The sequence below is a fragment of the Sceloporus undulatus genome, chromosome 4 (assembly GCF_019175285.1).
Source record: "Sceloporus undulatus isolate JIND9_A2432 ecotype Alabama chromosome 4, SceUnd_v1.1, whole genome shotgun sequence".
Lineage (NCBI taxonomy): Eukaryota > Metazoa > Chordata > Lepidosauria > Squamata > Phrynosomatidae > Sceloporus > Sceloporus undulatus.
Window position 1 is genome coordinate 140327959 of NC_056525.1, and position 14869 is coordinate 140342827.

At 39.3% G+C, this 14869-nt stretch overlaps 1 protein-coding gene across 1 annotated transcript in view; it reads right to left on the reverse strand.

The window, feature by feature from the left end:
* MTRR (5-methyltetrahydrofolate-homocysteine methyltransferase reductase) overlaps positions 1 to 14869 on the reverse strand; it is a 328893-nt gene that overhangs the window by 14768 nt on the left and 299256 nt on the right. Inside the window, exons 2-8 of the mRNA XM_042465161.1 lie at positions 13166 to 13323; positions 10598 to 10751; positions 7459 to 7576; positions 6345 to 6681; positions 4740 to 4859; positions 4011 to 4164; positions 1359 to 1447 (exon numbers count right to left, since the gene is read on the reverse strand). Coding sequence (XP_042321095.1) covers positions 1359 to 1447; positions 4011 to 4164; positions 4740 to 4859; positions 6345 to 6681; positions 7459 to 7576; positions 10598 to 10751; positions 13166 to 13309 — 1116 coding nt within the window. The 5' untranslated portion in view covers positions 13310 to 13323. The remainder of the gene's footprint in view (positions 1 to 1358; positions 1448 to 4010; positions 4165 to 4739; positions 4860 to 6344; positions 6682 to 7458; positions 7577 to 10597; positions 10752 to 13165; positions 13324 to 14869) is intronic.

Consider the following 14869-nt stretch of genomic DNA (forward strand, 5'->3'; position numbering starts at 1 on the left):
AGTGAATAGAGGCCATTTTGTAAAATGTTTGTACCTGGCACATTGACTATGCCTGTGTAGGCTGACAGAGTACCTTGTCCAAAGATTGCACACTGAACTATCATTGAAGTGGTTAACAGAAACAAGTTAAAGAAAACGGTAAGGAGATCATGCTATGTAACAAGCAAATAGCACAACTGCTTTTGGTAGTACCTTTTCGGCAATATACTTTACTGGTCTTAGAAGAATAAATATAAATCAGTTATGGGATACTTCTCTAGGGTTGTTCATTGCTGCCACCAAGTGGACTACACTGGCACCAAAATATGATCACGTTTGACACTGTTCCATTAGTTAGCAGAGAGATGGTAGGTTGTTTTATCTTTTACCACTATGAATCTTAGAAAAGAGGTCTAGAAAGGGTTTTAAAGGTTGTTGCTTTACTCCTTTTTTAAAACCGTGATTTTGCATAGCAAGGTGACTGTAACAAATAGCAGTTTCAACAGCTACTACAACCACCCATAGAAATCCTGCTTCCAGCCCTCTTTTAACCTACAGTCCCCTTCTTCATTCACCATCCCTCTAACATATCATTTGTGCAGGAAACTGGCAGAGAGAGGAATAAGAAAACGTAACAAGATGCATGCTTTGGCTTTCTTTCCCTCTCCAGCTCCAAAATGAAGCTAGGCTTTGGTTGAGAGAGAGCAACTGAGCAATACTGAAGGAACTGAAAGGGACTTCCTGAATAGATGGCTACTGTAAGTGTTGGAATTTCTAGCTACTACCAGGTTAGTATGGGACGTCCAACCTAGTGGAATCTCATTCATTGACTTTTGGGCATACCAAGAGTCAGATTTCCCACTTAGTAATTAAATGTTCACAAACCTGAGGGTAGGGAACCGTCCAATTAAAAAGATTGTATGTACAGCGCTGTGTAAATTTACAGCGCTTTATAAATAAAGGTTAATAATAATAATAATAATAATAATAATTCACAAGGATGTTAGCAGTTCACCTTGATTAAGTGGCTTGAAGCCAGATAACAGCTACTTTTTAAAAAAGCTTTTTGTAAGATTCCATTCTGCTCAGCAGAAATGACAAAAAATAAGAATGGCAAGTATGACGAGAATGGATTCCTCTCAACATCAGCCAAATATATACTGGGACAGAAATTGCTGACAAAGACAGTAAATATATTACCTACACATAATTACACGCTTCAAGGCTTACTACTGCAAACTCAAACATGAACAACAGAAGATGAGCAGCATGCTTCAAAGATACATACAGAAACCACCTTTTACAAACTACCAAGCTTGTAAGCCAGTAATGTTTACTTGAAAATATCAATATTTGAAAAGAGAAAGGAGAAAATAAACCTTTTTGACAACTGCTCTTATTTCCAGACACCATGTCAAAATGAATTTCACAGTACTCTTTTCAGGTATGTGTTGTGGCAAAGCCGCTCCTGTTTAAAAGAAAACAATATATATTAAAACTGAGAACATAATGAGAAATAGATTTGCTCTTCCATATAATTACTTGGGGGTTAATTGTAATGCTGTCTCCTAGAATATTCAAATTATACTATAAAGCAAGAGTTTTTCAATCTATTCAGAGAACCACAGGACTTCTTGCAAGCTTATAAAAAATTCCTTTATTCAAAGAAATTGTGGACAAGCTTGAAAGCCAGCTTTTCCACTACTCCCAAGAGCTGAATGTCTTCTAGAGCAAGTTACTAAAAACTGTGGTCATAAACCAGTGCTGGTCCCCAAGCCATTAGTTGCTAATTCCTAGTGAGTTTCCAGAAAAGAAACAGAAGTAACCAAAGTGCACAAATATGGTGCTGCTCCCTGGCAGACTGGAGGAAGAGATAGCTGGTTCCTCAAATCAGCTTAAGACACACTGATCTAGACCAGGACAGGCCTTGGATGAAGGCCAGGATTCTTCCATGGATTTTGCATCTTAGAATGGTGTTGTACATTTAAAAGCACAATTTCTCCTTGAAAAAAAGGTGCATGTTCCCAGTGTGTTTACAAATGGACTAAGTCATCCTGGCAGTCTTTCAGAAATTTCAAGAATGCAGTTCTGCTTGTAAACAAATCACACAGGGAGGAGCAGGCTCTGATTTAAAGGAAAAATTGTACTGTTAAAACTATTGCTTTTTTCCTGTGGTAGGAGGGTGACGGATGCAAAAATGGATGAAGGGCATGTTCATACTGGTTCTAGAGCAATATATTGACACACCATGTCAGTCTGCATTCAGCATCCACTAAAACTGCACCCTGAAATTCTTTCCTTGGATCCTTTATATGCAGGTATTCATTGGCATACAAATTAATGTGCAAGCAGAAGGTGGATCGCAAGTTAGAAAATCTTCAATATAAAAATATCATATTAAATCCTACTTATAAGAATAGAAATTTTCTGATAAATTCTGACAACCTTTGTTTCCGAATAAAAATGGATAAGACTACCTAGATTTCAGTTTCCTTATTACTGAGCGCTATGACATACCAACATGTTTAGTGTATAATATATGGTGAACGCCAAAATAAATTTTATAATTAGGGAGAAAACAGCTGTTACTTGGTAATCATGTGGTGGAAATGCCAGGTCCTCTTACAAATTAGAAACGGGTTAACAAAACAAAAACAGAAATAACCTACCAGCATTATAACAGACAAAAATAAACAGTGACTCCCTCCCACCCCCAAAATCAGTACCAGACCAGAGATATTTACATAAATGGTACATAAATTGATTTGAATTCAGGGATGTATGGCACTGTAGCCAAAGTTTGAAGATAGGAAAATTCCACTGAGACCAAGAAGAGCTGGAAAATGAGCTCCTTTTCATAAACTGGGCAACTAGACAAAGCCAAGCAGACACAAATCAGATAAAAGCTGCATCCACATCACAGACAAAAATGCAGTTTGACACCACTTTGCCATACCCCAATGCTATGGAATCCTGGGATTTGCAGTTTTGTGAGATATTTAGCCTTTTCTGCCATTCGCTCTGGTGCCACATCAAACTACAAATCCCAGGATTCCATAGCATGCAGACATGGCAGTTAAAGCACTGTCAAACTGCATTATTTCTGCTGCATGGATGCAGCCAAAGGCTATATTTATTAGTACATTTACTAAGGAATAAACTAAATTTGCTGAATTTGAACAAACATGTCTTATATTTTAGTAAACACGCACATGGCTGTGCTGTATATAAAGACAAGAATAAGGCAAAATATATTTGGCAAAAATTGCATTTTAGTTGGTGGTATCTCAACTAGTCATATGCATTAATTTTAAAATGACTGTAACTGAAACCTACTCATTTCAGGAAAAAAGAAACAATGAGAACTGAAATGGATTTTTTAAAATTTGTTTTCCCATTGACCAACAGGACCACCCAATCCACTCCTTGTAAATTTGAGTCTTGCCCATTTTAACTGGATTATATTATCAGGCATTCTATTATTCTCTCAGTGCATCAGATATGCCAAATTTCAAAGAGGAAGAGAATGCACAACAATTTTATTTTTGTGCATCTTTTCCTTAATAGCAATATTATGCTATTAGTGGAATCCAACACATATTTTGAACTTATGGACTGAAACAAACAAGACTTTCTTGCAGATGCCAAAGGAGTTAAAATGTACAGCTGACCCTCCATATCCATGGATTCTTTATCGCTGGATTCAACTATCCATAGTTTGAAAATATTCCAAAAAATATAAAATCCAAAAAGTAAACATTCATTTTGCCATATTTTATAATAGACATACACTATTGTATTTAATGAGACTTGAGTATCTATGGATTTTGGTATTCATGGGGGATCCTGGAACCAAACCCCAGTGGATACCAAGGGTCCACTGTACAGTGTTCGTACAGAACTCCTGACTGTATGAGAACCAGCATCTTTGGTCTTCAGACAAAAGGGAAATAGAGACATTAAGTGTGCACTAATTTTAAAAGGTTGGTTATCACATACAAAGAAATCCTTGGTACACATACAAAACCTACCTCTCTTTTTAGTGCCTGATTTAACCTTCAAGCACACAAAGAAATCTTTCTTCTCCAAGAGACCCAAGATACTGAGAAGTTCATCAACCTCACTGGTATAGTTGGGACATATTACATTAAAGGCATCTCCAGGATGATAGCTAAATGTTGTTTTCTGTTTTAAAAACATCAATTAAAAATGTAAGTTTAAACAGTACTTTAAATTTATGTGCATTTCTCTCCCCTCTGTCTAAGTATTACTCCCTCTACCATAATGAATCATCACCAAAGTTTTCTCTCTGTGTGTGTGTGTGTTGTGTGCCTTTAAGTTGTTTCTAACTTATGGAGTCCCTAAGGCGAGCCTATCACAGTGTTTTCTTGGCAAATTTCTTCAAAGGAAGTTTGCTATTGCCATTCCTAAAGCTGAGAAAATATAACTTGCCCAAGGTCACCTAGTGTGGGTCCATGGCTGTGTGGGAATTCAAACCCTGTTTTCCAGAGTCATATTCTAATGCTCAAACCACTATACCACACTGTCTCTCAAGAAATATTCCAGCATTGCTTTGTAGCTGCTTTGAGCACAAGTTGAAATGTAAATATTAATAAATACACTTATTGCAGGTCCCACTTATAAAATAGTATCCTTCAAGTTTGAAACACACTTCTCAGATTGTTTACTTGTACACTACATTCATCATCACCACCCAATCCAAAAAGTTAAAAGTAGGCAGAACAATAAATTCAACTCACAGATATATCAAGTTCTACCAGCAAAGTCTTTTTTATTGCATCATCCTTAGTAAGTTGAACAGCCTTGGTGACAGGAACTTGGAAAACGGAGCTCTCTGAAACACAAGGCAGGCCAGTATCCTGAAAACAAGCTGATGCAAGTTTAGACTGAAGAAATAAGCACATAATTTGTACAACTGCTATGTTTAACTATCACAGTGTATCAGCATGATCCTGCCAAAGAAATCTCTTGCATCTCACTGATATCAACAAAAGAGTTTAGCTCCTACTTAACTGTCAATCAGATTTAAACAGGACTTGGAAGGTGTTCGTTCTTCAAAAAAATATTTTAACGGCTGTTCATAAATAATTTTTCTAATGTTGACATACACAAGCGCCAAAAAAAGCAAGAGCAAACACAATAAAGATACAAAATCACATTTTATAAACAATTAATGAATTGAAATGGTTCTCTTTTTTGGCTCACCAGGGCTTCATATACTTATTTTATTAGAAAAGACGACATCAGAATGATTAGAAAAGCAGATGAAGTCAAAAGATAGACAGTTATAAATACTCTTCCTAGTTACAAGTTGAGTCTCCCTTATCCAGAACTCTGAAATCCAAAATATTCCAAAAACCAAAATAATTTTTGTGTGTGGTTGAGCTAGTGACAGCTTGGCTTTCAGATGGTTCAGTGTACACTTGTTTAATGCACAAAATTATTCAAAATATTGTGTATAAAATTACCTTCAGGCTATGTTTATAAGGTGCATATGAAACATATATGAATTAGACTACACTCTCTGAATCAAGTGTTGTCCTAGCAACTTCCTACTGATTCAGATAGGACTAACAATTGGATTTAGGTTAAATGGCACTCTCTTCCCACATAACCCTGCTAATTTAGCTAACCTTGTGAGACTACAGAGGGTTACTAAGAGAGTCAGAACAAGCCATAGACTGAGCAAACAGATTCAAGGTAGCTGTGCTCTAGAACTGTTGGCCACCAGGCTAGCAGACTTTTCTTGCTTTCTATGGCCTGATACAGACAAGCCAAAATAAAGCTGCTTCAAGTCACTTTGGAGGTATGCTGTTTAAATGATACATACGCCCTAAGAGTTGAGAAGCCGCACCAAATCCACGCTCCAGCCCTAAGGATTGGAGTGCAGCTTTGGCACAGCTCCCAGATTCTTAGGACTCATGCATCATTGAAACACCATACCTCCAAAGTGACCTTAAGCAGCTTTATTTTGGCCTGTCTGTACAGGGCCCATGAGTGCAGCTGTTAGGACACTGGCATCAAAGAGAAGGAAGCTAAAGTGGCTTCACAAGGAAGCTGTTCTCAATAGAAAACAGAAATGAGGAGCAGCAATTCCTGATTACTTCCTGCTGGAAATTTTCAAGAATGAAAGAGTTCCAAGGATAGAACATGAACACCCACATCTCACATGCACTATTTCCATCAGCCATGTAAGCCAGTCCTGAGCAATAGCTTTGCTGCCTGCAGAGCAGGTAGTGACAAACCTATCATGCACAGCATCTCCCCACATACAAACTGAGTTCAGATATGAAAAATTCCAAAAGATCTGAAGCTAGAGATATTTTCACCATAGAAGACATTACCTGGTCAGAGCTTTCTTGAAAACACAGTTCCAGGTATTCTGGAGGTAAAGCAGGAACATTGAGAGTGGACTGTGAAAGTGGAGGTACAGATTGAGAAAGTGAAGGCTGAGAGTGTTGAGTGGAAAGTTTTGAGGAAATATTTGCTTTGGTTAAAAGACCAGTCTTCAATTCAGAATCCTCTATTTTCAAACATTCTACTTTGGAAACTACGCATAAGTTAGAAACTGTGTTGGCACAAGGAGATGTATTATGGTTTGTGTCTTCTTTTTTTGATGAAAATTCTTGATTGAGGGCAATCCAAAGGTTAGCAATCCATGGTTCAACTACTAATTCCAAACTGAAACAAAGAAATAAAAACTTTTTTAATTAAAAAAAAATTGAAGGTACTGGCATAAACACAACACTGAGATGCAATGGCTTATTATTAAAGGATACTCAAAAGAACAGACTAGAGCCCTTCTCCATCAGAAGATATGCTGTCAAGGACTAAATCATTTACTCACTGAAAGTCCTGTGCTGGTCTTTTACCTGCCCTCCTCCCAATTACCACTTCATTTTCCTGCAAGCTTAAGACATAGGACACTCTTCTTTCCCTGCAGCTCTATGTTGCAAGAAGACAAGAAAATAAAAAGGCAGCTGCATTCAAGCACCTGGAATGCTTTTTGGCTTGCACAGCCAACAGGTAAAAGAACACAGGGGAGCACAACAGTTGAGGCTTATTAAGTTGAACTTCCTAAAGTAGAGCCATCACAACTTGCTCCAACAGGATTAGGCCTAGTGCCTGCACACTATTAGCTTGGAATACTCCCTGATAGTAAAAGGGAGATCATCTTGCATTTGCAATCATCTCCTCTGGTAGTTTGGAGGAGTCTGAGGAATTGCTTTTAACCACTATATAACCGTGCTCACCCACCTACTCCCAAGCTTGTAATCATCACTGTTTGGATACATTATCCCATGGACACAATGGGGTACAAATAAATGGAATTATTAATCCAGAAGAAAACCACAAAGAACCTTATCCCACTGAATTTTTTGTCATATGACTGAAATTTGGATCGAAATGCTTTGGGAGGAAGTTAAAACCAAGAATTCATCAGAGACATTATCTTACCCTACAGCATCATCAGCTTGTCCCATCTCACAAAAACGTTGTGCTCCCAGCTCCTGAAGTCGTCTGTCTACTATTTTTCCACCATTGCAAAAGAAGGTGTATTCAGAGTCTCCCAGACCTGAGAACACCAAAGTAAGGATAACAGGCAAAAAACCCACAAAGATTCAAATAAGGAGTTTCAAAATAAATCTATGCTCAAACTCTTAATGCAAAAAGAAAACAGAAATTCCACACAAAATAAAATATCTTAGATTTGCCACCACAATTCATCTTTTGCACTTTTGTCTTGTATCCAAAGCCAGCAAAGTCCAGTTGTGTTTTGTTTTAGGTACAGCATAAAGGGTTTAGGAATCAAGATGTCTTTTATCAAAGCTAGCCATCTCTCTCACTCAACTACTAAAATATTGAGGTGATTCAGAGAAGAGAAAGGAAAAGAAGTACTTTGCTTCTGAACTGAGGTGTTTCCCTTTTCCCAGGACTATCTCATTCTTTACACTGGTTGCCTGGCACACAGCTGCCAATCCAGAAGTACCTCTCCTTTGGACTTTTGTCAGCATTGCTTGAAATGATTAGCTTGAGAGGTGGAATAAGGTGGGCCAAGCTGATACATAAAGAAAAGGGATGAAGAGGCTTCCTTCCCTTTCTTATCTCCTCTTTGTCACACCATACCACCTCTCCACACACTTCTGACCTGTGGATAAAAGAAGCTTACATGATCTGCTGCTTCCAGAATATTGATAAGCAAATGGAAAGCTCACAGGTTTGTTTCAAGGAAGAGCCTTTGGATTTTGTCAACAGCATAAACTCCTTACCATAGCAGGAGAATATAACATTTGGTTATGTACCCAGGACTCTTTTCTTGCCTTCACTAGTTCATCAGTGAAGAAAGAGGGCAGCTTGGATTAAAGGACATTCCTCAAATCCAAAAACCTTGGTGATGCTCTTACCTTTCAAAGCAGCCATCTAATCAAATAACTGCCCACCCACAGTTCAGGAAGACAGCAGATATAAACGGCATGCTAAAACAGGGTTAGGCAATGCATGCCCTTCCAGTTGTTCTATCTTGTATGGCAACTCATTATCAGCTATGCAGGCTGAACTGATCTGAACTGCAATCCAACTATGGATGGCTGGATGTTGACCACCCCTGTGTTAAACAATTGTAGAGCAAGGACGAAGAACCTTTGGCCCAGATGGTCACGTCCCTTTCCCATGACACCACTGTTTGGTAACTTCTCACCTTTTGTACATATTTTCCACCCTGCGCCACTCCAAAAAGATTAGAATTTATTTTCCAAACCATAATCATTGGGGAAAGCATCTTTAAGCTAAATGTTGTTGCTATTTTTAGCCTACCCTTTTTGAATTGGCTGCACTCACCATTAGAATGTAGCACGTTGTGTGAATGCAGCCACTTTGCTATCTTTTGTTAAAAAATGAATTTTCCTTCAAAACAAAGATAGTCAAACACAAAAATATAAATTATATGCTCAATGGACTATGGTTAATAGTCATAATCTCTGAAGTGCAGAGGGCATGTGTCTTCTCATTTTTAGATTTGGCTCTGTTTCAAGACAACACCATATTAACCTTCTACAGATGTTTGCCTTAACATGTGAGGACTGGAAGTAAGAACAGGGTAGGAGGCCACACACGCACACCCTGTTCCTATGTCCCTATATGAAAATCAGGGGTGAAGCACACAGATGCCTGCAGTGAGGCTAGTGTATGTACCCCTCCCTATATTTATTTATTTGGGATTCAAAATGGGATCCAGCCTCTGTTTAAAGACCTCCAAAGGAGGAGACTCCACCACTCTCCAAGGGAGTGTGTTCCACTGTCGAACAGCTCTTACTGTCAGGAAGTTCTTCCTAATATTATTAAAATATAAAGTTACCAAATCAAAGAAAAAGCCCTTGTAATTTTACTTGTCTGCTGTTTCAACAGACAAGTAAACATGTACAGTACTGTGAAATAATCCACTGAAAACTGAAGTTTGTTCCTGTGGATTTATGGTCCTAATATATTCATATTTATTTGCCATCCACTCCAAATGTAATTCAATCACATTTGAACAAATCAGTTTCTCCAATATATTATGCACATAAAGAAAACACAAGGAAAGAATTCAAAAACGCAGCCATGTTAGTCTGGAATATCAGTATGAAAAGGGATCTTGTAGCACCTTTGAGACTAACAGGCTAAACAGACGAGCACAATATGCCAGCATTTAGATGATGCATGCCCGACAACGCCCCCAAGCCAGCATCACACCGCCCACCCAACTAGACAGCGGGCAGAGTTATGATGCTCTGGCGGTGCACCGTTTATATGCCACACACTGCAAGAGTGCCAAAAAGTTGGTGCTGCAACAGAAAGCAGCCCTTCTTCTGCCCTAAAAAGGAGCTGTATTTTGCCGTTTCTTTTTGGGCTGGAAAAATGCCAGATTGGGGACATCTGTTCCAGCCCTAATTGTGTAAAAGAAGTTGTAGCATAAGCTTTTGTAGACTTGGGCTGCATCAGCACTATAGAAATAATCCATCTTGACACCACTTTAACTGCCAGGGCTCAATGCTGTGAAATTCTGGGATTTGTAATCTTTTGTGGCACTATAGCTCTCTCACAGAGGCTAAATGTCTCACAAAACTACAGTTCTCAGAATTACATAGCACTGAGCTATGGCAGTTAAAGAGTTTTAAACTGGATTATTTCTGTAGTGTGGATGCAGCCTCAGTCTACTTTCTTGGACACATTTAAGGAAGTAGACCAAGTCTATGAAAGTTTATGCTACTGCTACAGCTTCTTTTGCACAGTTAGTCTCAAAGGTGCTACAAGATGCCTTTGCACATGGAAAGAAGATAAAGCAAAGGCACAGTTTTAAAATCCAGGTGGTTGGGTTAAAGAGAAAAACAAAACAAGAGAGTGCAGATTTCCCTGTGCCAAAGGTTCAGTCAAATTCTTGTGTCAGAGTCTTAAATTATATCCTAATTCTGTGTGGTACTTCAGCCATACTGTCAATGTGAGCTATATAAAAATAAAATCCTACTTGAGTTTTTCATCTTTTTAAAGCATTTGCTCAGAAATATGTATTTGTGATTTTTTCATGTTTGGTAGGGACAACACACCATAGACAAGTTACCTAGCAATCCATATCGTAAATGGGAGAAGTGATCCACTGGCAATGTTTTGTCATTAATTTCCTTAACAAACTTGATTGCTGTGTCTGGTGGCTCTCCTGTTCCAGTTGTAGAAATAACAATAACCACAGGATCATTTTCATTGTCCAGGTTGTACTAAAAGCAAAAAAGAAAAAAAACAATTAAAATTTCATGACACAAGATAACCAATACAATGGCAAAGTCTTTGCGCACATAATCAAAGATGAATAAGGAACAACTGGGAGGTAAGCCTTACTGATTTTTAACCACTTTATCAGGCCTTTTCCTCCATCAGCATGGATAACATTTTGAAAAATGCAATTGTTTCTGAACTGAGACTGTAGGGGCCAGTAGATTAGTACTAAGTAACATGGGGTTAAGCTTTTCTGATGTTTTAGCTAATTTGTCAGGCTTCCTCTCCCCACCCAAAGCAATTGTAAATCACTTTTGAAAAAAGCAATTGTTTTTTACCTGAGCCTGTTGAGGCCAGTAGACAATGTGTAAACAAGGTTATTCAGACTATATCAATGGCTTGTCTGCAGGATTCTCTGGAGTGCCCTTACTATTCTCCTTTATTTGGTACTACAGGGGATCCGTAGGTAAGTTCTTTGTTTTAGAATCTGGTTTCACTTTCTCCTGTCCTAAAGGGGGCTTTCTACCTCCAAGGCAACTGTCCCTGTAGTAAATAATTGTTCCATTTGGATCCCTGCTTTTTTCCTCTTTTTGAACATGATCTTTCAACGTCAATACATTAATTCTGATTGTACAAGTTTGATGTTGTTGACTTTCTGACTTATGGTGAGACTACCACAAGGTTTTCTTGGCAGGATTTGCTCAGAGAGGTTTTTGCCTTTCCTGTCCTCTGAGGCTGAGACAGCAAGATTTGTCCAAGGTCACCCACTGGGTTTCCATGGCTGAACAGGGATTTGGACCCTGGTCTCCAGAGTCATAGTCCAGTGCTCAAACCACTACACCACAATGACTTGTATCAATCCTTTTATTTTGGACCCCAGTGGAACCCTAGTTAATTCAAATTAAACAGGTGTCTAGGTGCTCCAGCCTTACCATGGGAACTAGATTCAGAGTTGCCACCACCTGCTGCAAGGTAGGCAACCTGGTGCTTTCCAGAAATTTGAAAAGCCCTATTCAGTATGGCCACTGTCCAGGAGTGATGAGACATGTAGCACAAAACATCCAGGGAGCACCAGGTTTCTTTCTTTTCACCTACTGAGTTACTAGAGCAGCACAACTCTTAAACAATCAGGGGAAAGATTTAGCTGATATGGTAAACCACTCTACCAGTTCCCTATTACTGTCCCCATACCCTTCTTGGGGCGGGGAAGTCAAGTCACAGTTTTGTAATTGTTTAGTAAGAAATCTACAAAAATAATATCAAGTTGAATATATTACAGCCCTTCAGATTACAATAAAACAATTGTAATTAACAAAAAACTATTATTATTATTATTATTATTATTATTATTATTATTATTATTAACAAGCTGCCACTAATACAATCATATGGTCTAAGAAATGGATATGACCCTCCTTGGAGGTCTTCAAACAGAGGCTGGATGGCCATCTGTCGGCGATGCTTTGATCTGGATTTCCTGCATGGCAGGGGGTTGGACTGGATGGCCCTTACGGTCTCTTCCAACTCTATGATTCTATGATTCTATGATAGCCTAAAATCAATTATTAATCCCTACTGGGGCAGAGCTACTGAATCAATAGAAACCTGGTAAATCAATACCTAAATTCCATTGATTTGATGGGTCTACAGTATGACATGGGACTGACAATAGAATTTAGTCCACTGGTTTTAATGCCTAGCAGCAGCTTGTGCTACAGACTGTTTGTTCTACATTCTGCAAAGGGTCCAAGTAAAAGTTAAGAGGTAACAGCATGAAAAGATTCCTTAAGGCTTCCTGGCAGAAAAACATGCCAAGGACTCCAGGGAGTATAAATGAGTAACTTCAACCAAGGATAGGCTGGGGCTAGAACTGTGAAACAGGCACAGTTGAGGCAAGATCTATTGAAGAAATACTAGGCAGGATGAAACAAACATCAGTTACAAACAGTTAAAGGATCCTTAGGAAAAAAGGATGTCTAGGGAAAATGAATGTCACATACACTTCCCACAGTTTAATATCTCTCATTCCAATTCACCAAAACATTATCTATCCAATGCATACTCGGTGCAGAGTATGGCATCCAAGATAGTGTTGGACTTGAATTAGAAAGAGCAGATTTCACATCTCTACACAATTATGAGGTTCACTGGGCGACCCTGAACCAGGAGTGGGCAACACACACTTCATGGACCATGTTCATTTTTACAGCTCCAAATGAACTGGCAATTGTAAAACTCCCCAAATATTTATTGTAAAACAAGGCAGTTTTGAAAGTGATTTTGTTTGGTTTTTATTTCTGCTCCCATCCTGCCAAATTTCAACATCATGCAATAGTGGGTATGAATGGCCCTTGACTCTTGGGGTGAGTGTGAACTTGGTCCCGAGTGTAATGGCTGTCAATTATATGAATCTCACCTTATCTGACTCACTGATGCAGTGAATATCAGCTTCAAACTCGTGCTCCTTTGCTTGCTGCCAAATTTCCTCTGCTATGGCTTTTGCCTGGCCCTTCTGGCTTGCATATAGAAGCAAAAACCTCTTCTTTGTTTTACAACACATCTTTCAAGGATCAACTACATGGGGAAAAAAGAAAGGGACAAGTTAATTACTTTGTACACAACAAAAGAACCCTTACCAGCCATGCAATTTCTTTTTAAAACAGAAAATATTTAATATAGCTGGAATTGGACTGAGACTTAAGCTGAATCTTTACTTTAGAAATAACATAGTTTGACAACACTTTAACTCCATGGCCCACGCATGTACTAAACCTACTTAGCTTTTGAGATCAGACGAGATTGGGTGTCTTCAGGGTGGTATGGCCATGGACAACTACCATGGTTCAATGCCACAGAATTGAGGGATTTGTAGTTTGTTGTGGCACCAGAGCTCTCTGCAGAGAAGGCTAACTATTTCACAAACCCACAAATTCCAGAATTGCACAGCATTGAATCATGGTAGTTAAAGCAGTGTCAAACTGCATTATTTCCGCAGTAAAACTCCTCACATATTTACTGTAAAACAAGATAGTGCTCCCTGTCCATCTTGCTTTGAAAGTGATTTTGTGTGGTTTTTATTTCTGCTCCCATGCTTCCAAATTTAACAGCACTCAACATTGGATGTGAATGGCCCTTGACGGGTTCTGGAGTGACAGCCCTGTCAGCTGGAAAATCCTCTCTAGAGCATTCAGGAATCCTTCAGATTTCATAACTCTCAGGGCGAGGGGAGACCATCTTAATAGGTCCCTCACCTCTGCAGTGAAGATCTGCTACGGTGCTGAACATAAAACAAAAACAATGCCCATGGAAGGATTTCAACCTAGATAATGGGGAAATTGAAATAGTCAAAGACTTCCCATACTTTGGAAATGGTCCAAGCCACTGTATTCCCCATCACCATGTACAAATGTGAGGATGCTGGTCAGTGAAGAAAATCAACTCATTTGGAGAAGATTACTGAAAGTGCTGTGGGTGGTCAAAAAAGACAAGCAAATGGGTCCTTGCGCAGATCAAGCCAGAAATCTCCCTGGGAGCCAAGATGATCAAACTGAGGCTGTCATACTTTGGCCACATCCTGAGAAGGAAGGACTCATTGGAAAAGACAATAATGCTGGGAAAGGTGGAGGGAAGTAGGAAGAGAAAAAGGCCAGATGGACAGACTTTATCAGGGATGTCATGGGCATGGATTTGCAGGACCTGAGCAGTGGAGGATGGGGGGCTTGGAGGTGCCTCATCCACAGGGTCATTATGAGCTGGGGTCCACTGGAAACCAGCTAATATAGTGCACCCTTTCTTAACACAGGGGATCCGTTCCGGACTCCCCTGCATAAAGTGAATTCCGCCTATGCTTGAGCCCCATTTAAATTAAAGCCGAGCAGAGAAAAGAGGTGGCACATCCCATAGGGAACAATGGGATGCACACGGTGGTGCGGTGGTGCAGTGTCGTGCGCCATGGGTGTGCATCCCATTGTTCCCTATGGGATGTGCCACCTCTTTTCTCTGTTCGGCTTTCAGCATATGCTGAAAGCTGCATAAAGCGCACCCGCATATGACATGGGCACACTGTATTATGCCCATTTTTCTCTAGCTCTGGAGACCACAATACACACACACACACACA